This window comes from Monodelphis domestica, chromosome 1 (assembly GCF_027887165.1).
Source record: "Monodelphis domestica isolate mMonDom1 chromosome 1, mMonDom1.pri, whole genome shotgun sequence".
NCBI lineage: Eukaryota > Metazoa > Chordata > Mammalia > Didelphimorphia > Didelphidae > Monodelphis > Monodelphis domestica.
In genome coordinates, this window is record NC_077227.1 from 299,147,667 (window position 1) to 299,174,866 (window position 27,200).

At 39.2% G+C, this 27,200-nt stretch overlaps 1 protein-coding gene across 1 annotated transcript in view; it reads right to left on the reverse strand.

The window, feature by feature from the left end:
- The window catches only part of TRPC7 (transient receptor potential cation channel subfamily C member 7), a 460,933-nt gene that overhangs the window by 148,951 nt on the left and 284,782 nt on the right, over positions 1–27,200 (reverse strand). Inside the window, exons 6-7 of the mRNA XM_016428186.2 lie at positions 21,262–21,495; positions 11,393–11,657 (exon numbers count right to left, since the gene is read on the reverse strand). Coding sequence (XP_016283672.2) covers positions 11,393–11,657; positions 21,262–21,495 — 499 coding nt within the window. The remainder of the gene's footprint in view (positions 1–11,392; positions 11,658–21,261; positions 21,496–27,200) is intronic.

Genomic DNA, 27,200 nt, shown 5'->3' on the forward strand with positions numbered 1-27,200 from the left:
CCATGGTATCTGAATGGTTTCTTTTTGGCAGCTTGTAATACCTGTTCTTTTATCTGATTGTTTTTGAATTTGGCTATAACATTTCTTGGTGTTGTCAGTTGGGGATTAAAAACAGGGGGTGATCTGTGGATTCTTTCAATCTCCACTTTCCCCTCTTGTTCTAGGATTTCGGGACAGTTTTCCTGGATAATTTCCTCTAGTATTATGTCCAGGCTTTTTCTTTTGTCGTGGTCTTCTGGTAGTCCAATTATTCTTAAATTGTCTCTTCTTGAACGATTTTCTAAATCGTCTGTTTTGTGAATGAGATGCTTCACATTTTCCTCAATTTTTTCATTCTTTTTGTTTTGTCTTATAGTGTCCTGCTGCCTTGTGAGGTCACTTGATTCTAGTTGTTTTACTCGGGTTCTTAAAGATTGGATTTCATCTTTGGCTTTTTGGTCGTCTTTTTCCTTCTGGTCTGAGTTTCTTTGAAGACTGTCTTTCATCCTCTTTATCTCGTCTTTCATCTCCTTTGCTTCATCTTTCATCTCCTTTGCCTCATTTTCCAGCTGGATGATTTTGGCTTTCAGGACACTATTTTCTTGTTTTAGTTCAAGTGCCTCTGTTTCCAGATGACTTATCTTAATTTTTAAGTTCTTTTCCCAATTGTCTTCAGCCTCTCTTAGCTGTGTTTTGAGTTCTTCCACAGCCTGTATCCAATTCGCTGGGATTTCTGGTTTATCGTTTGCTGATCTCTCCCCCTCTGTTCCATTTGGTGAGTAGTAGCTGTCTATTGTAGTTTCTTTCTTCTGTTTCTGTTGTTTGTTCAAATTCACCCCTTCTTTCCTCCCTGTATTTGTCTGTGCTCTTGTTCCTCTCATTTTTTTGTTTTTTAGGGACTTCTATCAGTCTCCCCTCTTGGAGCTTTAACAGAGGATCTCTTGGTGTAATCTCTGAGGGAGGGTTGTTGGGGGTTTGAGCTTTCCTGTCCTCTGGAGGCTTTTGATTGGCTTAAAGTTCAGCAGTCAGTGAGGATGAATGGGGAGCCTGGGCTTCCCTATGTTCTGGAGACTTTTGATGGGATTGAGTTCAGCTTATTTGGGATGGGTTTATTCTGAGTTTTAAACTTCCTGGACGGCTGGAGCAGATATGGAGGATCTCTAAAGCTCTGGCCAGGCTGCCAGGTCTATGCTCCTTCTAGGCTGCCATCTTGACTTCGCCTCTAGGTTTCTGTTTTTTCAGAAGACCCAGCTCTCTAAGGGGGGAGGGGTTGTGGCTTGCCTGGACTCTGAGGGCTCCTGATGAGATTAGGTTCAGGTGGTGTGGGCCGAAAGATCCCAGAGCCAAAAAAGGGAAGGGAAAAAAAAACAAAGCAGCCACCTCCTCTTCCACAGTCTGTGTTGAGTGCCCAGAGACTGGCCGAGTTACTTTCAAGGAAAGCTCTTTGGAGCAACCCCTTTGCCAGCCCTTAGTTTTCTGTCCTATCAGTAGCTCTGAGGGCTCCTGATGGGATTAGGTTCAGCTGGTTCTTTCAGAAGACCCTGCTCTCTAAGGGGGGAGGGGTCGTGGCTTGCCTGGACTCTAATGGCTCCTGATGGGATTAGGTTCAGGTAGTGTGGGCCAAATGATCCCGGAGCCAAAAAAAAAGAAGAAAGAGAAAAGCAGCAACCTCCTCTTCCACAGTCTGTGTTGAATGCCCGGAAACTGGCCCGGGTTACTTTCAAGGCAAGCTCCCCGGAGCACCCCCCTTGCCAGCCCTGAGTTCTCCGTCCTCTCAGCAGCTCTAAGGGCTCCTGATGGGATTAGGTTCAACTGGTTCTTTCAGAAGACCCTGCTCTCTAAGGGGGGAGGGGTAGTGGCTTGCCTGGACTCTGATGGCTCCTGATGGGATTAGGTTCAGGTAGTGTGGGCCGAATGATCCCGGAGCCAAAAAAAGGAAGAAAGAGAAAAGCAGCAACCTCCTCTTCCTCAGTCTGTGTTGAGTGCCCAGAAACTGGCCTGGGTTACTTTCAAGGTAGGCTTTTCGGAGCCACCCCTTTGCCAGCCCTGAGCCCTCTGTCCTTTCAGTAGCTCTGAGGGCTCCCGATTGGATTGGGCTCAGCTGGTGCCCCGAAGCTGGGTCCTCCCCCAAGACCCAGAGGGAAGAACCCAGCCAGGAGGCCACAGGCTTCCCCCTTCTCTCTATGCTTCCCTGCCGTCTGTGTTGGGCGCTCCGGAGACTGGCTCGGGTTGCTTTCAAGGTGAGTCCTCAGAGCCCTGAGGTTCCCGCTGCTGCCTTGGGCTCAGCACTCTGGGTTGGGGGGGATGGGTCCTGGGACCTTCTTTCTGTCTACCCCTTAGATCTGAGTGATCTAGGGTTCTGGCTTTTGGGGTGAGGTACCTTTTGATCCAGGTCCAGGAGGAGGTTTCCCCAGGTCTATCCTGTTGTTCAGCTTGAATTTCGGTGGCCTAGGAGCACTTTGTTTGCGATCGGTAGGGAAGGGTTTCGGAGGTCTGAACCTTCGCTGCTTCTACACCGCCATCTTGACCGGAAGTGAGAGCTGGTATAATTAAAAGAGTACTGAGTCTCAAGTCAGGAAAACATGGACTCAAAGGTAATTACTAACATTATATGATCATGGTCAAGTCACAATCTCAGTCTTCTATAAAACATGGCCAATACTGGTACCTGCATTAGTGGGTTGTGAGGATCAAATGAGATAATATATTTGCCCTGATTTGTAATGATCATAGACCTAGAGCTGGAAAGGATCTTGAGGTTGTCAAGTCCAAAGCTCTCATTTTAAAGATGAAGAAACTGATAAGGGGAGACTCTAAATGAACACTCTAATGCAAATACCAACAACATGGAAATGGGTTTGAATCAAGAACACATGTGATACCCAGTGGAATCGCGTGTGGCTATGGGAGAGGTGGTGGGAGGGGGGGAGGGAAGAAAAGAAAATGATCTTTGTTTCAATGAATATTGTTTGGAAATGACCAAATAAAAATAAAAAAATAAAGATGAAGAAACTGAGACCTAGAGAAAATAGGTAATGGGCTCAGTAAGAATAAACAGGATTTGAACTCATGTCCTATGACTCCAAATCCACTGCTAATCTATTTTATATAATGCTGCCTTTCCATTTGAATGCCAGTTTATTATTAATTTAAATATTTTGTCCAAAGACATTACTATTCTCAAAAAAGTGAAAAGAAACTTTTTCCTTTATTTCTACACCTCTTATGACATGTGCCTTTCTTCTCCCAGGATCTAGGACTCCAACTTACCAGTTACCACTGATGCTAGAATTTAGCTTGATTTTGGGTGAAAAGACTTTGGTTGACTTGTGTGGGAGGGTTATGCCCAGCCACCATACAAGACTTTTTGGGGGGGATAGGAAGAAAAATTGGCTTATAAACAAACTCTTGGAAGTGCTTTTACCTACCCCAGCCTAAAAATTCCTTAGGTTAGAGTCTTCAGGTTCTCTAAGAGCAAATTAGGGCTTGCCTTGGTGATTTTTATAAGTTCAATAGTGTAGAGAATGAGGTTAGTTTAAAAAAGGTTCAGGAGAAAGAAAGAAAATAATGAGGGAATGTTCTCATGATAGGTTACCTTGGATACAACTATATGACTGTATCAGAGTGAGGCCACCCCTTATTATGTCTAGAGCTCAGTACAATAGGAGGAACCCCCATCTCTATTATCTTATGGGAGCCTTTTTTTTTAATCAAAAAGATGTTTCTGGGTGATCTACAAATAGTGAAACTTTAAAACCTCTACAGTGACATTTAGGAAAAGTATTCTCACCTGAACTGGTTCCTGGTATATTGACAGTTTTCCTTTTCAATCAAATACTGTTCGTTTTTATACATTTTATTTCTAGAATTAGCTAATACGATATATTCACTGTGAACCCAAAAATCTTGCCTTTAATTTTATTCTCTTTGGACCTTACTTTCCTTCTCACTTCTCAGTAATGAGATTTTCCTCTACCTCTCTGGGATAACACTGATTTGTTTATAGCATGCTTATTTTTACTGATTTAGAAAACATGCCTGTCATTGCCCATTAATGTTTAGGTTCCCAACATGTACTTGTGTACCCATTTTCTTAATATTTTTCCAATTTATGTGTTCCCTATTTTCTGGCATTTCCACTTTTTTTGACCATTACTTCTAGAATCTCAGTAACAAAGGAACTTTTTTTAAGGGACAGCTACCCTGTTTTTACCTGCCCTATAAAGTATATCTTCAGGCAGTAGCAACACAAGCTTTAACTAGGAAGATCTGAGACCACATGCTTCCTTTGGATTATCATTTGCATTAGAAAGTGCTTTCTTGGAGGACTTCCGGTTAAGATGGCGGCTTAGAGAAAGCTAAAGTTCAGATCTCCGGAAAACCCTTCCCGACCGATCTCAAACTATAAGCTCCTAAGGCGCCGAAATTCAAAACGATCAACAGCACAGACCCTGGGAACCCTCCTCCTGGACCTGGACCCGGTTCAAAAGGTACGGCTTCCCTCAAAAGCCAGAACCTGAGATCACTCGGACCTCAGGGGTAGGAGCGCAGAGTCCAAGGCTCCGGGAAGCTGCAGCCCGGCCGGGCTCAGAGAGCAGGGTCCTCGGAACAACAACCCTCAGGGCCTTCTACCCGAGTCCCGGTGAAAGTTACTGCCTGGGGCTTCCGCTGCAGAGAGCTGGTCGAAACAACAGCAACCCTCAGGGCGGGCAAGACAGCCTCACGGGCTGGATCCTGCTATCCAAGTCTCAGTGAAAGTCCTTGCCCTTGGAGCTTGGGGAAGCTGCAGCCCATCCCCCCGCAGGCCAACGAAACAGCCTCACGGCCAGCGATTCTGAAGGCAACTTCCGGAAAGCAACGTGGTCCGACCCTTCCATTCCAGTTCCAGTGAGGCATATTCAGTTTAACCCAGGGAAAGCTCATAGAACCATCTGCCCAGGACTAAAGCCTCTGAACACCAGACAGAGATAAGAAAAGCTAATCCTCCACATTCAGAGATGGCAAACTCCACAGAATCACAGAAGCCCCAAAATACCAAGAAAAATAAGAAGAAAGGGGCGACTTTGGACACATTCTATGGAGCCAAAATACAAAATACAGAGCAGATAGAAGAAGATATACAAGAAAATTCTCCAAAATCTTCCAAAGGAAATAGAAACTCTCCACAAACCCATGAAGAATTTGAATCAGAAATGACCAAAAAGATGGAAGCCCTCTGGGAGGAAAAGTGGGAAATAATGCAAAAGAAATTCACGCATCTACAAAACCAGTTTGACCAAACTGTAAAAGAAAACCAGGCTTTAAAGCAAGAACTAATAAAGCAAAGCCAAAACACCAAGAAATTAGAAGAGAACATAAAATATCTCACTGACAAAGTGACAGATTTGGAAAATAGAGGGAGAAGAGAAAATTTAAGAATAATTGGACTCCCAGAAAAGCCAGAAATAAACACCAAACTGGACATGGTGATACAAGATATAATCAAAGAAAATTGCCCAGAGATTCTAGAACAAGGGGGCAATACAGCCACTGACAGAGCTCACAGAACACCTTCTACACTAAACCCCCAAAAGACAACTCCCAGGAATGTAATTGCCAAATTCCAAAGCTATCAAACAAAAGAAAAAATCCTACAGGAAGCCAGAAAAAGACAATTTAGATATAAAGGAATGCCAATCAGGGTCACACAAGACCTTGCAAGTTCTACTCTGAATGATCGTAAGGCATGGAACATGATCTTCAGAAAGGCAAGAGAGCTGGGTCTCCAACCAAGAATCAGCTACCCAGCAAAACTGACTATATACTTCCAAGGGAAAGTATGGGCATTCAACAAAATAGAAGACTTCCAACTTTTTGCAAAGAAAAGACCAGAGCTCTGTGGAAAGTTTGATACTGAAAAACAAAGAGCAAGGAATACCTGAAAAGGTAAATATTAAGGAAAGGGGAAAAATTTTATCTTCTTCTTTTACTCAAACTCTCTTCTATAAGGACTACATTTATATCAATCTATGTATACTAATATGTGGGGAAAATGTAATGTATAAATAGGGGGTAAAGAAAGACCAAATAGAATAATGGTTCTCACACAAAGATTCACATGGGAAGGGGAGGGGAAGAAAACTCCTATAAGAAGGAGAGGAAGAGAGGGGGGGGTTTACTTAAACCTCAATCTCAGGGAAATCAACTCTGAGAGGGAAAAACATCCAGATCCATTGGGATCTTGAATTCTATCTTACCCAACAAGGGTAAGGAGAAGGGAAAACCAAGTGGGGGAGGGGGAGAGGGAGAACAAAAAGGGAGGGAAAGAGAGGGGGGAGGGGGAGGGAAGAAAAAGGGAGGGACTAAAAAGGGAAACATCAAGGAAGGGGACAAGGGGGACTGATTCAAATTAAATCACTGGACTAAAAGGTAGAGCCGAAGAAGAAAAGGTTAGAATTAGGGAAGGCAATCAAAATGCCAGGGAGTCCACAAATGACAATCATAACTTTGAACGTGAATGGAATGAACTCACCCATAAAACGTAGATGAATAGCAGAATGGATTAGAATCCAAAACCCTACCATATGTTGTCTTCAAGAAACACACATGAGGCGGGTTGACACCCACAAGGTCAGAATTAAAGGATGGAGTAAGACCTTCTGGGCCTCAACTGATAGAAAGAAGGCAGGAGTGGTAATCATGATATCTGATAAAGCCAATGCAAAAATAGACCTGATCAAAAGGGATAGGGAAGGTAATTATATTTTGTTAAAAGGGACTCTAGACAACGAGGAAATATCATTAATCAACATGTATGCACCAAATAATATAGCACCCAAATTTCTAATGGAGAAACTAGGAGAATTGAAGGAAGAAATAGACAATAAAACCATACTAGTGGGAGACTTAAACCAACCATTATCAAATTTAGATAAATAAAATCAAAAAATAAATAAGAAAGAGGTAAAAGAAGTGAATGAAATCTTAGAAAAATTAGAATTAATAGACATATGGAGAAAAATAAATAGGGATAAAAAGGAATACACCTTCTTCTCAGCACCACATGGCACATTCACAAAAATTGACCATACATTAGGTCACAGAAACATAGCACACAAATGCAAAAAAGCAGAAATAATGAATGCAGCCTTCTCAGATCACAAGGCAATAAAAATAATGATTAGTAATGGTACATGGAAAGCCAAATCTAAAACCAATTGGAAATTAAACAATATGATACTCCAAAACCATTTAGTTAAAGAAGAAATCATAGAAACAATTAATAATTTCATCAAGGAAAATGACAATGGCGAAACATCCTTTCAAACCTTTTGGGATGCAGCCAAAGCGGTAATCAGAGGTAAATTCATATCCCTGAAAGCTTATATTAACAAACAAGGGAGAGCAGACATCAATCAATTGGAAATGCAACTGAAAAAACTCGAAAGCGATCAAATTAAAACCCCCCAGCAGAAAACCAAATTAGAAATCCTAAAAATTTAAGGGAGAAATTAATAAAATCGAAAGTGATAGGACTATTGATTTAATAAATAAGACAAGAAGCTGGTACTTTGAAAAAACAAACAAAATAGACAAAGTACTGGTCAACCTAATTAAAAAAAGGAAGGAAGAAAAGCAAATTCACAGCATTAAAGATGAAAAGGGGGACAGCACCTCCAATGAAGATGAAATTAAGGCAATCATTAGAAATTACTTTGCCCAATTATATGGCAATAAATACACCAATTTAGGAGAAATGGATGAATATATACAAAAATACAAACTGCCTAGACTAACAGAAGAGGAAATAGAATTCTTAAATAATCCCATATCAGAAATTGAAATCCATCAAGCCATCAAAGAACTTCCTAAGAAAAAATCCCCAGGGCCTGATGGATTCACCTGTGAATTCTATCAAACATTCAGAGAACAGTTAATCCCAATACTATACAAACTATTTGACATAATAAGCAAAGAGGGAGTTCTACCAAACTCCTTTTACGACACAAACATGGTACTGATTCCAAAACCAGGCAGGTCAAAAACAGAGAAAGAAAACTATAGACCAATCTCCCTAATGAATATAGATGCAAAAATCTTAAATAGGATACTAGCAAAAAGACTCCAGCAAGTGATCAGAAGGATCATTCACCATGATCAAGTAGGATTCATACCAGGGATGCAGGGCTGGTTCAACATTAGGAAAACCATCCACATAATTGACCACATCAACAAGCAAACTAGCAAGAACCACATGATTATCTCAATAGATGCAGAAAAAGCCTTTGATAAAATACAACACCCATTCCTATTAAAAACACTAGAAAGCATAGGAATAGAAGGGTCATTCCTAAAAATAATAAACAGTATATATCTAAAACCAACAGCTAATATCATCTGCAATGGGGATAAACTAGATGCATTCCCAATAAGATCAGGAGTGAAACAAGGATGCCCATTATCACCTCTACTATTTGACATTGTACTAGAAACACTAGCAGTAGCAATTAGAGAAGATAAAGGAATTGAAGGCATCAAAATAGGCAAGGAGGAGACCAAGTTATCACTCTTTGCATATGACATGATGGTCTACTTAAAGAATCCTAGAGATTCAACCAAAAAGCTAATTGAAATAATCAACAACTTTAGCAAAGTTGCAGGATACAAAATAAACCCACATAAATCATCAGCTTTTCTATATATCTCCAACACAGCTCAGCAGCAAGAACTAGAAAGAGAAATCCCATTCAAAATCGCCTTAGACGAAATAAAATACCTAGGAATCTATCTCCCAAGACAAACACAGGAACTATATGAACACAACTACAAAACACTCGCCACACAACTAAAACTAGACTTGAACAAATGGAAAAACATTAACTGCTCATGGATAGGACGAGCCAATATAATAAAAATGACCATCCTACCCAAACTTATTTATCTATTTAGTGCCATACCCATTGAACTACCAAAATACTTCTTCACTGATTTAGAAAAAACCATAACAAAATTCATTTGGAAGAACAAAAGATCAAGGATATCCAGGGAAATAATGAAAAAAAACACATATGATGGGGGCCTTGCAGTCCCTGACCTAAAACTATATTACAAAGCAGCAGTCATCAAAACAATTTGGTACTGGCTAAGAAACAGAAAGGAAGATCAGTGGAATAGACTGGGGGAATGCGACCTCAGCAAGACAGTATACGATAAACCCAAAGATCCCAGCTTTTGGGACAAAAATCCACTATTCGACAAGAACTGCTGGGAAAATTGGAAGACAGTGTGGGAGAGACTAGGAATAGATCAACACCTCACACCCTACACCAAGATAAATTCAAAATGGGTGAGTGACTTAAACATAAAGAAGGAAACCATAAGTAAATTGGGTAAACACAGAATAGTATACATGTCAGACCTTTGGGAGGGGAAAGGCTTTAAAACCAAGCAAGATATAGAAAGAATCACAAAATGTAAAATAAATAATTTTGACTACATCAAACTAAAAAGCTTTTGTACAAACAAAACCAATATAACTAAAATCAGAAGGGAAACAACAAATTGGGAAAAAATCTTCATAGAAACCTCTGACAAAGGTTTAATTACTCATATTTATAATGAGCTAAATCAATTGTACAAAAAATCAAGCCATTCTCCAATTGATAAATGGGCAAGGGACATGGATAGGCAGTTCTCAGATAAAGAAATCAAAACTATTAACAAGCACATGAAGAAGTGTTCTACATCTCTTATAATCAGAGAGATGCAAATCAAAACAACTCTGAGGTATCACCTCACACCTAGCAGATTGGCTAACATAACAGCAAAGGAAAGTAATGAATGCTGGAGGGGATGTGGCAAAGTAGGGACATTAATTCATTGCTGGTGGAGTTGTGAATTGATCCAACCATTCTGGAGGGCAATTTGGAACTATGCCCAAAGGGCGACAAAAGAATATCTACCCTTTGACCCAGCCATAGCACTGCTGGGTCTGTACCCCAAAGAGATAATGGATACAAAGACTTGTACAAAAATATTCATAGCTGCGCTCTTTGTGGTGGCCCAAAACTGGAAAACGAGGGGATGCCCATCAATTGGGGAATGGCTGAACAAACTGTGGTATATGTTGGTGATGGAACACTATTGTGCTAAAAGGAATAATAAAGTGGAGAAGTTCCATCGAGACTGGAACAACCTCCAGGAAGTGATGCAGAGCGAGAGGAGCAGAACCAGGAGAACATTGTACACAGAGACTAATACACTGTGGTATAATCGAACGTAATGGACTTCTCCATTAGTGGCGGTGTAATGTCCCTGAACAACTTGCAGGGATCCAGGAGAAAAAAACACCATTCATAAGCAAAGGATAAACTATGGGAGTGGAAACACCGAGAAAAAGCAACTGCCTCAATACAGAGGTTGAGGGGACATGACAGAGGATAGACTCTAAATGAACACTCTAATGCAAATACTATCAACAAAGCAATGGGTTCAAATCAAGAAAACATCTAATGCCCAGTGGACTCACGCGTCGGCTATGGGGGGTGGGGGAGAGGAAAAGAAAGTGATCTATGTCTTTAACGAATAATGCTTGGAAATGATCAAATAAAATATATTAAAAAAAAAAAAAGAAAGTTCTTTCTTAAGTTCTCTTTCACTCTTTAGATGAGGCACACAGACCTTGTTGAAATCAAGGGTTTGAGGTTTTTGCCAGCTAACAACCAGCTTTGCTAACAAAACTGTATTTTCTTTTTTCCTCTTCAGATTAAAGGTTGGCTTTCTGAGTGACTGCTTTCAAGAGAGAGCAGCAGCTGCAGAATGAGAAACAAAGAGTCAGTCAGGGAGCTTGGGATAACTGAGCCACCTGGGTTTTTTCCATGATACAATAAATTTCAATTTGTGCCCATTCTGTGTTTTGAGAGTGAAATGTTAAACAGGTGTTATACACAGGCTGTGGTAGCTGCTGTGTTGGCAACCCAGTGTCCTGTCACACTTGTTCCTGGTTTTCTCCAGAATTAACTAATTAATCCAGCTTAACGGAATATCATCTGTAATTTTCCCATTTGAGGCATCTGGTCTTGTAGGGGGTTCAGTGAAATCCTCCTCCCCCAATTAAATAGGATCCAGCCTTTTCATTATAGGTCAGGAGCTGCAATATTATGAATATAGTGGGCAGAAAAATGGTTGTGGCTTTGAGAGGATTAGAGGTGAAGGCTCTGGCTTTGGTTAGTTAACCTTTTTGGGGCTTCCTTTCCTTCACAAACACCTTCTATTTCAGTCCAATAGGATTAGTAGTGTTCCCTGTATGGAACATTCTGCCTCCCTTAGCACAAACTGCCTTACCAAGAAAACTTGACTTCATGTTATTGCCACTAAAACAACCTAGTTAAGACAGATAGGCCTCTCAGGCCAGTACTCTTTTCTGAATACTCACGTTGTAAATGCTGGGTTGTATTTTGCACCAAGGTAGTACGAATACAGGTTGAACATTCCAATCATGAAGGCAACAAACACCATGATGAAAATGACCATGAACTTGAAGATATCTTTCACTGTTCTTCCAAGAGAAATCTGCAGGGGCCCAAAGCTCTCATTGGCTGGAAGAATGTAAGCAATGCGGGAGAAGCTCAGGACCACGGCTATGGCATAGAGTCCTTCTGATATGATCTGAGGGTCAGAGGGCCGCCATTTGTTCCTGGCTAAAAGAAAATTGTGGAAGTTACCCATTAGAGAAGAGAAAGGGCCTAGTGGGAAATTAGGACAGGGTTACTGAGTATTCATAACCACAAGATTCAATAAACACAAAGGTTTGAGAAACAAATTGACAATCTGTAGACAAAATAAAAGGGACAGAATAATTTAGTAGGATAAGAATTGGATGGGAAAGTCACTTAATGGGAACATTACTTAACCACTTTGGTTCTTTTCCATCATTATTAGATGAGGGGTTTAGATTTAATGATTTTTAAGTTAATGTCTCTTCTAGTCCTGAAGCTACAATCCTCTAAGGATTTTTCATTACCATTTCCTAAAGCAAAGAAAAGACTAATAATATAGTCTTCTACTTTTCCTCAGGATAATGGGCAGTGGAAGGCAAGGAAAACAGAACCATTGTTATGATACAGATCAGAAGACTGACCTGCTATCTAGCATTGGCTGGACAATCATTGATAACCTGTGCTTGAGGTATTCCAGACTTGGGTGGTTTTTCTTAGGGGTTGCTTATGCTCAAATTTTTTTGTAGGATGACTAGATGGCAGAGTGCCAGGCCTGAGAGTCAAGAAGACTCATCTTCTGGAGTTTATATCTGTCCTCAGACATTTATGAGGTGTGTGATTCTGGCTAGTCATTTGAGCCTGTTTGTCTCCATTTCCTCATCTTAAAAAATGAGCTGGAGGAGGAAAGAGAAAACCACTCTAGTATCTTTGTAAAGAAAACTCTAAATGGGGTCATGAAGAGTCAGACACAACAGAAATGAATGAACAAGTATCTAAATTGTAAGGTGGGATGCTTTATTTTAGGATTACTACAACTAAGATTTTTAACTGACAAGATCATATTTCACTACTAGAAGGGTGGCACAAAAGGTAGAGTTCTGGGCCTAGAGTCAGGAAGACCTGAGTCCAAATCTGATTTCAGACATTTACTAGCGATGTCACTTTGGGCAAATCACTTAATTTCTGTTTTTCTTAATTTCCTCAACTGTAAAATGAGTGTAATAGAACTATCTATCTCCCAGGGATGTTGTGAGGATAAAATGAACTATTTATAAAGTGCTTGGTATGGTTATTATTTTCATTAAATTCACTCTTTTTAGCAATGTCAATGACATAGTTTTGATGTAGTGGGAAATAGCATTGGATTTATAGACCTAATATTTGAATTTTAGGCTTTATTCTTACTGGGTGTGTGATTTTAGGAAAAAGGGAAAATCACTGAAGTTTGCTTTCCTCTTTTGTAAAATGAGATGCTGTATGTAAAGTAATTTGATTCTCTACAGAATACTATTATCATTTCACTGTGCTTTCCTGGAGAATTGAGCTCTTTAAGGAGGAAAAAGCACTCTCCTAAGCATGAAAGAGCAATGGTTCTAGGGATATTTGGGAGAGACGTTTGGGAATCAGGAGGCCTTGGGTTGAAATTTTAGCTTTGCTAACAGTTGTGTGACCTTAGGCAAGTATCCAACATTGTCTGGACCTCAATTCCTTATCTATAAAATGAGAGGGGAAGGGATTAGATGACCATAAAGTTCTATTCAATTTATAAATACGTGATATAAAAATGTAAGACATTTATTAATTATCTACTATGCACAAGATAATGGGTTAGTAGTCATTGAGGAAACAAAGAAAGGCCCAAGGTAGATCTTGCCCTGAGGGAATTTATTTAATAGAGTTTGGAGAACTAGATTCCATTCCATTCCAAATGTTTACTAGCTGTGTGATCATGAAAATGCAATTTTAACTACCTGAGCCTCAGATCTGTAATATGGAGATAATAATTCTACCATTAGTTGTTTTACAGGTTGTTGTAAGGAAAGTGCTTTTTAAAAAGCCTTTGAGTGCCATATAGTGGTGAGTTATTAATATCATTATTCCAGTGGTCTCTAAGTATTTTGTAGTGGTCAAATACTGACTTGGGGACCATATGACACTTAAAGAAACCTAAAATTTAGCCAGAAGGGACCTTGGAAATCATCTAGTCTTGAGGTGATGAAGGCAAAAACTAATGTGGTGAAAATACATCTGATGAAGAGTTAGATATTTTGGAGGAAGAATTGTTAAGATTGGCTAACAAACTAGATATGTGGAGTAAGTGAGTAAAGAGTCAAAGGTGACAGAGGTTTTGAAACTAGGAAGATTGAAAGAATGGTAGTACTCTTTACAGAAATAGGAAGTTTAGAAGTGAGGTAGATTTGGGGAAGAATATGAGTTCCATATTGAATATTTTGTATCTGAGATGCATGTGGGGCATCTACTTTGTAATGTCTAATAGGCAGTTGGAGATGTTATGTGGCTCTCGGGAGAAAACTAAGGATGGATATAGATATGTTATAATCATATGCATGGGGTGTATGGGGTGTTCAGGGAGGGGTAGTATCTCTGGTATGGAGGGCTTGTCGTGCCCTTCTAGGGCAGCTCTCCAGCCTCTGACCCTCACCTGACACCCAGCTCTCACTTGTGGCTCCTAGTAGCTGCTAGCATGCGGCAGCGGCCACACCCCAGGCAACAGCTTCGACAGGCCGGCTAAACCTTGTGAGAGTAGCCATCGGGTCATAGACCCCTGGTGAACCAGGGCCTTGCTCACCCAGCATGTGAAGACTGCTTCGGCTGAACAGATGGAAGAAACCAATAAGAAGGTTCAATGGTTGAGAGGGCTACACAGCAAAGCACTGTGGAGTGCTTAGGGTGCGTTGGAGCACAAAAGACAACATGACCATCCAATGCAGCTGAGGAAGTCTCCAGGTGTAATGACTTTTCGTGCCAATGGACCCAGGCTTCCAACACCGAGAGAGTGGGACGGTCTCTGCATCGACTTTTCCACTTAAATCTCCTTCACGCATAAGTGTCTTTGTGCACACTCATCTATCATAGATGGAAACGCACAAAGACAATCATCATCCTCGGTTACCGAGAGACTACTACTACTGAATCATATGCATAGAGATGATAAATAAAGCCATGGGAGTTGATGAGGTTATCAAGTAAGTAATAGAGATAGAGAAGAGAAGAGGCACAGAACCAAACCTTCAAATATACCCAGAGTGAGGGAATGATGTTAAAAACCTGGCAAAGGAGTTTGAATTGGATAAGAGAAGGATGAGGAGAAGGCAGTGAAGTGCAAGAAAAACCCAGAGAAGAGATAATATCCAGGACAATGTCAAAATAAAAATCAAAAGTGTCAAATTCTGTGAAGTCGAGAAGAATGAGAATGGAGAAAGGACACAAAATTTGTCAATTAAGCAATAAACGGGAACTTTTGAAAAAACAATTTCCATTGAATGATTTGACAAAGCCAGATTGCAAAGGGCTGAGACATGAAAAGTGGAGAGAAAGTGGAAGCAATAAGTTTAAATTTATTTTTGTTTTTGGAGTTTGAGTGTGAAAGAGAGGAGGCATATAGGAAGGATAATAGCTTGAGGAGATAGCATAGTTTAGTGAGGATTTCTTAAAGATGGAGACTTGGGATTGTTTGTAGGGAGCAGGGAAGGAAAATCCTAGTAGAAGGAGAGATTGAATATGGGGATAGGGGAAGGAGGGGGTGGAGGAGGAAGAGAGGAAAGAGGGAGAGGATGATCAGATGATTGATGGAGCAATTTGTTAGTAAAACTAGGATGCAATAGGGACAAGGCTACTTGTATAAGGATTGGCTTTGGCAAAGAGAAGGGCCAATTCATTGTCAAAGACTAGGGTAAAGAAGGGAAAAATAGAGGATGATGTTTTGAGATTGAAATGTAAAGATACAGAGAAGAGAGAGTTCATAAGATAGTCTCTGCTTCCCAATATGAAGGATGGGGCCAGGTTCTCATCTGAGAAAAGGAGAGGGAAAGAAAAGTGGGAGATTTGGAACAATCTTTGAAGGGAGTGGGATAGAGAATCAACTAAAGAGGAGTAAAAGGATTACCTTGTAGTGAGAGCCTAAGTTGAGATAAGATAAATTTCAGTGGACCTAGTTAACTTTATTGTGTGACTTCCTCCAGCTCTGTAAGTATATAGAAGTGGAAGACTTGGATGGTGGAAGTAATCCACTGCTGAGATTGTGAAAGTAATCTAAGCATAAGACATAACACGGAGCAAGAGATTTGAGAGTAGAAATTATTTAGTATTGAGTCAAACTGATTAAATATAGGATCAAGATTGGAAAGGGTGGAAAGTGAAATAAGAATAGGGGTGATGCCTAAGAAAATACTTGGAAAGCATTATTTGTCTGAGAGAGTTGACTGGGAAATTGAAGCCTTAAGTAACTTGCCTAGGGTCCCATAACCAGTAAAGTCTCAGCTACTTGCATCCAAGTCTTCTTGATTACCGAGGCTAGCTCTCTACTCACTGCTCTACATCTGAGTATTAATATTGATTTTTTAAAATCTTTTTTCAGTTTGTCTACTTTGCCTTGAAAACAAAACAAAACAACCCTCACCTTCCATCTTGGAACCAATACTGTATATTGCTTCCAAAGCAGAAAAATGGAAAGGTCTAGGCAATGGGAGGTAAGTTACTTGCCTGGGGTCACATAGCTAGGAATTATCTGAGGTCAGTTTGGAATCCAGGACCTCCCATCTCTAAGCCTGGCTCTTACTACACTGAGCCACCTAGCTGTCCCCTGACCTATTTTGTCTTAAAAATGAATTGTAAATAATACAATGAGATGAGTAAAGACAGATACTGCTGTATTAATCTAACAAGATCTACAAGCTGATTTAGCTGGGTTCTTTTCTTAACATTATGAAAAAAAAACACTTGGTAGGTTTGGGAGGGAGAAAAACCCCTTCATGAGTAGAATATTTATATAAACTTCTCTTCTCTATGACTGCAAATCACAGAATCCCAGAGCTGGAAGAATATCAGAGCTAGAAGGAACCACAGAGGTTACACTAAACCATCCCTACTGTACAATATCTTTTATGTATTGTCATCTAGCTTTTTTAAAAAAGATCTAGTCTTCTGAATTTTATAATTGCTTAAATCATGAAGAAGTTTTTCTCACTTGGGGCCCAACTCTCTCTCTCTAGGAAGTCTTATTCCTCATCCTCTGTCAGCTCCTCAAACACTTTGAGTTAATGGTCATGTCCTCCCCTGTCCTTGTAATCTTCCCCAAATCTTGTTTTCTCCATTTCCCTTAATCTCTTTATGACATTATCTTCAATCCTTTCATTGAACTGTTCATTGAACAATTCTTTTGTACATGCTCTAGTGTGGCAGCACCTTTCATAAAATGTAGATGGAGAGCCAGACCTAGAGACTGGAGGTCATAGGTCCAAATCTGGCCTCAGATACCTCCCATCTGTGTGGCCCTGGGCAAGTCACTTAACCCCCATTGCCAAGATGGAAGGTAAGGATTAAAAAAAAAAAGTGAACATAGCTGTCCTGATGCAGAAGGATGAGAGGAGCCTTTTAGGAAATTGTCAATGTCTGTAGTCATGTGATCTTTTTTTTACTGCTTGGTCACATTTTTGTTCATATTAAATCTGTATTCAATAACTCTCCCACTCCCACCCCCAACTCCTTCTCCCTTTTAATAGTAATTGCTGCCTTTGGTTAGCTGAGTCAAGCATCCCTATGAAAAATAGGCACTCTTTGGGGCAGTATGATGGCTCAGTAAATAGTGAGCCAAACTTGGAGACTAGTCCTGTATGTACATGATCTCAGACACCTCCTAATCACCCTAATCAAGTCACTTAATCTCATATAATCTCAATAAGAACTAGTGCTCTAGTTCTTATTGCTTCTCTGTTTTGGAAGTCGATTAGTGTCGATTCTAAGACAGGAAATAAGGGTATTTTTTTTTCTTTCTAAAGATACTCCAGAGCTTACTCAAGGAAATAATTTGAGTACAAGACCAGCTTAAGCTTGATTTTTTTTCTAAAGTTTCATTTTTTCACTTATATGTAAAAACATTTTAACACTGAGTTAAATGTTAAAACTCTCTCATTGAGTTGATGGGGGCTTTAATTTAACTAATATTGTTGCTATTGGAGGAGTAAGGGATCAGTTTTGTGATTTCATGGGTGTAGAGCATTCCCAGGTCAGAAGTAGAAACTTTGCTTCTCTATGTAAGGAAAACTTTCCTGTTGAAATGCCTTCCTTCCTTCCTTCCAGAGAGAGAGACAGAAACAGACAGACAGACAGACAGACAGACACAGAGACATACAGAGAGTCAGAGAAAGATACAGAGCTGATTGAGTATATACAAAAGCCTACAAATATGCCAACAAATACCTATTTTTCTTGGTTTTCAGTGACCAAACTCAAAGAGAGAAGGAAGTCTTCAACTAACTGGGCATTTGTTTAAACTGAGACCTAATGACTTGAAAAAATACAAAATTATAGCCTATCTTGCTCTTCAAATTTAGTCAAAATTGATGGTCCATAACATTGAAATCCAAATAGAAAAATGAAAGGAAAAAATGGTGATATTTCAAATAATTCCCTATCTCCAGACAAATTAATTGTCCAGTGCAAGATGAGATCCTGTTCATCCCAAGAAAATGACTTGTATCATATTCACAAAAGCTGCTCTCATTGATTAAGAAACATTGATTAACTTCAGAAATTAAGAGCTAGGAAAGATTTTAGAGATCATTTAGCTTAGCCTCCCCATTTTACAGATGAGAAAACAGGCCAGGAGAAGCTAAATGATTTGTTCAAGATAACACAGAGAGTAATACAGAAACAGCTTTTAAATGGAGGCCATTTGATTTCAAACTCAATATACTTTTTCTACAGGATCACATTTAGAACAGGTAGACTATAAGTTCCTTCAAGGTAGAACTTTTTGCCTTTTTATCTTTGTACCTGCAGCACCTAAACCAGTGCCTTGCACATTGTAGGTAAATGGTTGGTTGTCTTATTGTGCTTAAAAAGGGGACCATCTAGTCCAACTTGCTTATTTTACTGAGGACACAGCCAAGGGCCAGGGTAATTTTACTGAGGATGCAATTGAGGCTTTAGAGTAATAAGTTGCTTAGCCAAGATCTAAGCCCAGGTCTTCTGACTTCTGACTTTGGGTGATTTCTTTTTAGAGCTACTGCACTGGGTCAGTCTTTACAAAAAACAAACAAAAGATAAGTAAAATAAATAATATTTGATCCTTCTTCTGAGATCTGCTTCTGCTTGACCCAATCTCCCGCAAACAGTTTGATATAGATGGGGTGTATCAAAGGTCTCTTATAATTTCCCGGGCCATAACAGCTAATGGATGAGGCATTAGGGATAAGTAAGACTGGAAATCTGGAGATTTGATTTCTTGTCCTACATCTGATAAACTGTGTAACAGTGGGAAAGTCTTTGAGCCTCAGTTTCCAGCTTTGGCATTTTATAACTGTAATTGTGCTTTAAGGTTTGAATGTTAATACTCTATGGCCACCAGAGGGCATTTTTTACTAGATGTTTCTTCAAAAACCTAGACAAACATTTAAGGGAAAAAAATCCAAAATGACAAAGTAAAACAAATCAAACACTCCCAAGACAGGTTGGGCAAACTAGGAAAATTTGAATAATAATACTGTTGTCTGGGGATAGCCTTAACCTATACATGAAGAAATACAATTCATGATCAGCCAGCAGCAATATGCCCTGGGCTCTGTTATTAATAAAATGACAATTTTCAAGGAACCCCCGAAATCTTAGCCTCATGGCTTCTTCAGTTTCTTCTGGTGAGCTGAGTACAATGAGCAAGGATATGTGCATCAAGTTTTTAGGAAGCCTGCCTTTGCAAACAAACCAGTGGCAAGAGGTTTTGGGGAAAGATCCTTTATTTAACAAACAAACAAACAAATCACACCAGGACTTCTTTCAATGGTGAGCTTCCCTACAACATTTAAAATGTGATTTGGTTTATGTAAACTTGATAAGGAGCACACTGGCTGGGCACAATGGGTTTTTGGATTGAGAATTTATGCCTGTTATTACACTATCTAGTTATTAGAATTTCCAGGCCAAATAAACTTCATCTTGGTCAAAAGGGGGACATTTTATGATCCAACACATGTTTCTCCATTGGGAACCCTCACTGAATCAGTACATCTTTTGCCAATCTACAATCCTGAGAATTTCAGAAATATCTGACCTCTGAAAATCATTTAAGAATGGAATCACTTAAGAACTGAAAGGAGCCATTGAATCTTTTTGTTCTCCTCTCTCATTTATAATTTGGGGAAACTGAGACTCAAAGAGGAAATATTAGCTCAAGGTCACATATTTGCATAGCTAGTTGCTTGCTGCTATAGTTGGGACTGAAATCCAGTTATCTTGATTATCTAGGTCAGAATACAATTATGTTATACAACTTTGCCTTACTTTTCTAACTATTATAATTATTATGAATAATATTAAACACAGCTAGTTATTGCAGTGGATAGAGTTCTGGAACTTGAGGCAGGTGGACCTGAATTCAAATCCAATTTCAGATACTTATTAGCTGAGTAACACTGGGTAAGTTACTTAACTATGCCTCAGTATTTTTATTTGTAAAATGGAGATCATAACAGCACTTATCTTTCAATGTTGTGAGGATAAAATGAGATAAAATATATAAGGTATGCTATAAACTTTAAAATGCTATTATTATTATTATTATTACTTAACCATTACTTGTGGTGGTTTTCTTATTTGTAAAATAGGGATAATAATAGCACTTGCTATTTGGGATTGTTGTGAGGATCAAATGAGATGATATTTACAAAATGTTTTACAAATATAAATGCTAGACAATAGTTATTTTCTAGATAGGAACTAGAAATACTGGATATTTGTTAAAGGCAAAATGTGGGTCCATAAAGAATGTAAATATGTCATTACCAAGTAAAGATGTCTTTGCTAAGAAGATATCTTTTATGTTTGTTTATAGGAAACCTGTGATTCCCTTTCCCATTTTGCTGAATTACATACACTAACCAAATTTCTTTGTGGGTGTATGTGTGGTTGTTTTAGGGTCTACCCTTCACAAAGGTGACAAGGCAGATGGAGTTACCATTTCCATCATTATAGGAAATACTCTTTAATCAGCATGGTGTCATTATAATAACAATTGAACAACAATGATAATCCCTTACATATGTAAAGTATTATTCATAATACTCAGACAATCACTATCTCAGAAGGAAAAAAAAAGACTTCACAAGTCAAATAGTTCAACTCAACTGAAGAAGCTCAAAATCTCTCTCGTGACAAATGCTTATCTAGCCTCTACCTTAAGCCTTTTTCTGAGGTTGCCCATTCCCCTTTGGAACAATTCTCCTTACTAAGGGCTTTTTCCTCTCCTTGAATCCAACTCTGCCTCCCTCCAACTTTCACCCACCTCTTCTACTTCCACTCTTACCTCTTCTTTCTGGGACCCAGAAGAATGTCTACTTCCTCTTTCATGTGTCAGCCATTTACTTGAAATTCATAGAGATTATAAGCATTATTATCCCATTTTACAGATGATGAAAGAGATAACAGAGAATTTAAGTGACTTACGTATGTCACACAGCAATCAATTACACAGCCTAGACTCAAACTGAAGTCTTTCAAGGTCAGAGCTCTTTTGACTGTGCCACACACTCCCAAGCCATAAGGCCAGCAAAGATAAGGAATGATGTCTTACCATAGGTGAAGTAGGCCACTTCTGGGGGAAGTGTAACATTGTTGAGGTTATCATCCTGTACATACTGATCCACATACATTTGGGCTTCACTGGCTTTTAGAAAAGCCATGAATCTGGCTGTGAAGGAAGCCACAAAGATGGACAGCATCCCAAAATCCAAGAGGTTCCACAGGTGCATGACATATTCTCGGGGTCCTTCTTCCCATATCTCCTTACATTCAGACCAGATCATCCCTGAAGAAAAGAAGAATCACATAGAATTAAAAATTCAATTTCATCTGAAATTTTCTTGATGATTTGGGAACAAAAGGGAACCAAACTATGAGTATAAAGAAGGAATGCTTTGCATTGGGATTGTTAGAACATTCCTAATATCTTTTCTAATGCCTCATTTTAAAATCATAGACTTCAACAGTTACAAGAGATAATGAGAGACCATTAAGTCCATCTCTCTACCTTTGGATTATGCTGTATCTAAATAATTTTATAAAAATGAGGATCAAGCCTGTTTATTAATATAAAAGAAATATGTAATGCTTTGTGATCCTGTGTATAGAAAAATATAGCTGAAAGGAAACTTAAAGATTATCCAGTCATAGGAATTATAAGATGTAGTGCCAGAAGGGACCTCCGAGAACAGGTAGAACAACTCCTCAGGAGAGAAGAAGAGAAGAGAAGAGAAGAGAAGAGAAGAGAAGAGAAAAGAAGAGAAGAGAAGAGAAGAGAAGAGAAGAGAAGAGAAGAGAAGAGAAGAGAAGAGAAGAGAAGAGAAGAGAAGAGAAGAGAAGAGAAGAGAGGGAAGGGGAGGAGAGGAGAGAAGAGGAGTTCTCCCAAGGTCAACTTTGTGTAAGTTAGTGGAAAAGTCAGGTCTAGAAAAAACCCAGTTTCCTGACTCAGTTTTCTGCTCCTTCCACAACATCTTATTGCTTCTTCCAATAATCACTAATTGTATTCTTTTTGTTAAAATTAAAATATTTTATGCTAGGGATTGGGATTAGTTTAAAAAGTGGATAATGCACAGAGAAGGTCTCACAGCTGTATTAATCCTACAGAATGTTTTACTTGGAAAGTAGAGTGATTCCTTGGGGCTTTGCAGTCTATTTTAATGGTTTTAAGAGTTTTCATGAGGAAGAAAAATTAGACTCATCTTGCCTGAACCTAGAGGGAAGAACTAAGAGCTCTGGCTAGAAACTACAGGGAAGTTGATTTTGGCTTAGAATAAAGAAAAATTTACTAACATTAACAGAGTTATTAAAAATATTCAGAACAAAGTGAGCTCCCCTTCACTAGAGGTATTTAAGAAGAGTATTGTGTCTGTTTATAAGGGTTGTAAGAAATAGGGCTTTAGACTTCTCACAGGGTTTGGACTAGGTGATGTGTTCTTTAGAGTCCTTCCAACTCTAATACCATTTAATAACAGTCCTTTGAGATTTGTGAAACACTTTTTACAAGTATTATCTCATCTAATCCTCACAACAGTCCTTGGAGGAGGTGGGTGCTATTTTACAGATGAGGGGACACATAGCTGTTAAGTATCTGAAGCAGTCTCTAAGAGTCTGTTTCTGCTTTCGAGTGAAATCTCCCTCCTCAGACTCTTTTATAGTAACATACAAGCACACACACATATTACTAGCTGCTTTGTTTACAATGCAGAATATTAGCCATCTCAAAGGTGAGTGTGCTGGATTTGAAATATTTCTGTAGGCAATGCAGAGAAAATCTTTGGAGACAGCATGTAAACCTAAGAGATATAATGGGGTAACAAAATAAAGCTGCACCAGTTCAAGTTTCAACTTTTAGGTAAGTCATTTAGTATCCCCGAACCCCAGTTTCCTCATATATTAAATGGAGATGGTGATAAGTGTAGCAGTCCACCCCTAGCTATGGGCAAGGGAAACAGTTAGTATGTACAGATTGTCTTAGAAGAGAGCATGCTCAGTCTTGTGCTTGGCTAGGAAAGCCTCTGACCCTTGACCCCAGCTTCCCCCAGGTTAGGTGGGAAAACAGGTTTCTTTGTGTTCACCTGGTTAAGAGAAACCACACCTATACCTTGTCGTTAACCAATGATAATCATTCCTATGTATTGTGTATATTTGTATATCAAAGAGATTAAATAGAGCCACAGCAAGCTCTGCCCTCTCTCTTCCTCTAGGATCTCAGCTCCCACTGATGTCTGTCCTTGCTGGAGCTTGGCCTCTGGCCTCTAGCCAAGCTCCATCTTTAATTCCGTTCCCTCTCTATCTCCCTCACCTAGGACCTGGCCTTCGGCCAGGCGCTTTCTTTTCTCTATCATCTCTCCGACCTGACCTGTGTGGTATTAAGTTTGGATCTTTGGACGGGTACAAGCCTTCTGAGTAGTCCACTGATCAGAGTTTTGCTGTGGCTCATTGATAATTAACAAGGCATTTCTGACTCATTCCTGCCACCTCATATCTCTAATTTGGCTCCGCCCCACCCCTCGCGGCATCCAAAACTTCTATCCTTCCTCTATCTTCCTACCTTAAAGCTTCTCCCACCTTGGGAAGCTTTAATAAGCTTTGTACTTCCTCTGTACTCCTTCCAAGGCTCTGGGGATGGAGATAAAGACAAAAATGAAGTAGATCCTGCTATGAGAGAGGGATTGTTTACAAATAGTTTATCTGCTATCTGAGAGCAATTTGTAAGTTGTGAAGAATAAAGCATCAGATTCACAAATACAATATCATTAAAACCTTAGTAGATGTCTTTGGATATCCTGGGAATTGAATTCTTGGGGTAGGAGCATCTCTGCCTGATTTGCAGGAGCCACAATTTCACTAACCTCTCCTCCCATCCAAAGACATGAAACCTGCTCTGCTGCCACTGGGGATAGCTGATCATCACCCTTCTCACAGTAATTCCAGGGTGCACTTGGTCCAAATCAGTTATTGATTAATCAACATTCCTTTCCCCTCCTCAGATCTTTCCTTTTCACACAGAGATGGGTCATTATAGAAAAACTTTCTTAGCCCAACAGTTTCCGAGGAGAAAAATAATTGTGGGCCTCATGTTTGGTGAAAGATCATTATTTTCATTTTTCAATGACCTCTGAAATATGTTGGTCTATAGAAAAATAACAACTATCCCCAGAGGCTATGTAATTGAAATTATTATGAATTCCGTCTTTTGAAAAGAAATCATAATCCCCAGGTGATGTCTGATTGCTTGCTTCACCTTATTCTCAAACTATGGCATTTCCTGGAATCACTATATTACCTTCCAAGTACCCATGTCATTGACATGCATTCAAAGGCAACAGAAAGTGAACCTGTTTTCATCTATCACATTCATAAGAGAAGGTGAGTTTGCTATGAAGTTAATAATTTGAATTGCAAATAATTTATTGAAAATGGACAGTTCAAGTTCCTGACCAAGATAGATATACCTAGATGTTCCCTCACTGTGCATTACAAATTGCTTCCTCAGCTGTCAAATCCAGCATTAGCCTTTCTTAAAGAATTAAATATTAACTAACCCAAGCTAATTTAAATTATTCCAAAGCTGTAAGTGAAAGGAATCTAGGCCCCAGGGTCTGAGCAGCAGGACTGTTTTAATGAAAAAAGAAAAGTGTGAAATTAAGTACTTTACTAAGTAAAATTAGCACCCCACTTACAAACAACCATGGGAAGCCTCTGCCATTTCAGGTCAAAACAGGCTATCCAAGCTAGGCTGCCCAGCCTTCCTCCCTTCAGCCTATCAATCAGAGTCCCTTTGAACGCTGGAGTGATGGTGACACAGCAGGGTAACAGATGCTCAGTACTCAAGCATCCTGGTGGGAAGGCAGCTAACTAGACCCTTGTTTTAGGTAGAAATTGCTGAAGGTCCTAGAGAGGAAGTACCAAAAGACTGAAGGTCACTGACCATTCACTACAGCAGCTTTCTCAGGTATGGATAGGGAATGGAGAGGACTAAGAAGTCTGAAGGACAGTTACCAATGAGTGTTAGAGGAGAAAGGAAAACAGAATCAAGTTAACAGGTTCATTTTCTGCTACCATTCAAAATGCCATTTGACCTCAATGGGAGCTGTTCACATGACGGGGGAGGCACAGTTGGTTTTGTAATAAATAGACTCATGGAGGGAAAAGAGCACAGCATACATTGTGCAGAGAAGGTGTATATATTTTAAAAGTAACTCAAAAGATTTAAATTGCTAAATATCTCTTTTTCCATAATACATTTTATGATTTCCATCTGATTTCAGTGGATTATAGATTCAAAACTGGAAAGGTCATCTATTCTAACCCCCTCATTTTACAGATGAGGAAATTGAGTCTCAGAGGATCATCTAGCCTAGATAATATAGGAGATAAGTAAAATTTGAACCCATATAATCTATTTCTAAATTGATCATTATGCTGTCCCATACTTTAAAGATCACAAAGCAAGTTAGAACATGAAGAGTATTCACTGTTGAAATGACAGAACATAGACATGTTGTGAGGAAAAAATGCTTCTGGAAAGGTCACCTATAGGAGAGGCATAAGGATCAGAGTAAGATAGTGCATTTATTCTCACCAACCTACCGTCTTCCCTATTTTAGTTAAGACTTTTATTAAAGAGATGACAAGAGAAAGCATAGAATAATACATAGGGAAATAGACTAAGGTGTCTGGATACCTGGGTTTAGTCTTGCCCCAGGTGAATATACTCTCTGTGTGACCACTTAATGTCCCAGACAACTCTCCAAGACCAAAAGATGCCGAGGAGATGTTGGTCTGCTTTAGTTAAGTTTCCTTCTGAATAAAATCACATATTTAGAAACAAACAAAAGAACAAACCCCAAACATTCCACCCCTATTGATGAGTGTGATCTACTTGAAGGTCAGAAAAGTTAAAGAAATTGAAAAGGAGTGGGGTGGGAATGGAGTAACCAGCAAGGGGAACAGAATGAAGTACTGCAGCTAGGGTGGGAAGTAATCTAAGAAGATTTGAGCTTCATAACTGATTTCTTCTTGCAGAATGGTGAGTTTCTGGAGATTATGAGATCCAAGAGCTCAGAAGATGTTAATGACTTGCTTAGGGGTTCCCATAGACAGGATATTATAAAGATGGAACTTGAGGTCTTCCTGATTCAGAGGCCAGCTCTCTAATTTTATGCTAAATTAAAAAAAATCCTAATGTTGCAATCTTTGGTGTTTGAAGCATCTAATATGCAATCCTTACAGGGTTCTATGTTGATTTTTCTCTATGGTCTGTCCTTTAGTCTTCCTACCTTTCTTTGGTTCTTTCCAACTCTACAGTGCATTTAGGATTCTTGTTATGGAAATGTTTCTATGACATCTCTTCCGTACCTACCTCTGTTCCAGGAGAGAAGGGAGAAAGGGTGAATATTAAATTTTAGCAAAAGAATAAGTCACACTGGGAATAAAGCTGATTGTATGGAAAACAAATCATGTTCTGTATTTCTAAAAAGTAGCTCAGAACAGATTGGAGAGAAGCTTTAAATGGCTCCTGTGATGACATGTTCCGGGCTAAGCAGACAGACAAGGCTAAGGCTTCACAATTAAGATTAATTTACCTCCCCCTCCCTCTCAACCAAGTGAAACAATGAGCTCTGCAGTCGAAGTCTCAATCCATAGTACATATTTCAGCATCTGCCCTTTTTTACTGATTCATAATAATACTAATTTAAAAAACAACAACAATAGTAGTGTTTTTAATGCCTTATACTTACAGTTAATAATTAATTACCCTTTACAGTAATGGTTGATGTTCTTATTAGTCACATAGACTGTTAGAGCTTAGAAGGGACTTTGGAGAGCATCTAGTCCAACTTTCTTTTTTTTAGAAAGTTATACAGTCTCAGAGAGGTAAAATATATCTAGTATCTATCACAGTGCCTGTCACAAGATTTAGCATACTACTTGGCACTTGATGAACTGAACTGAATTGTATTGAATCATTGCTTTACTACTTGGTGG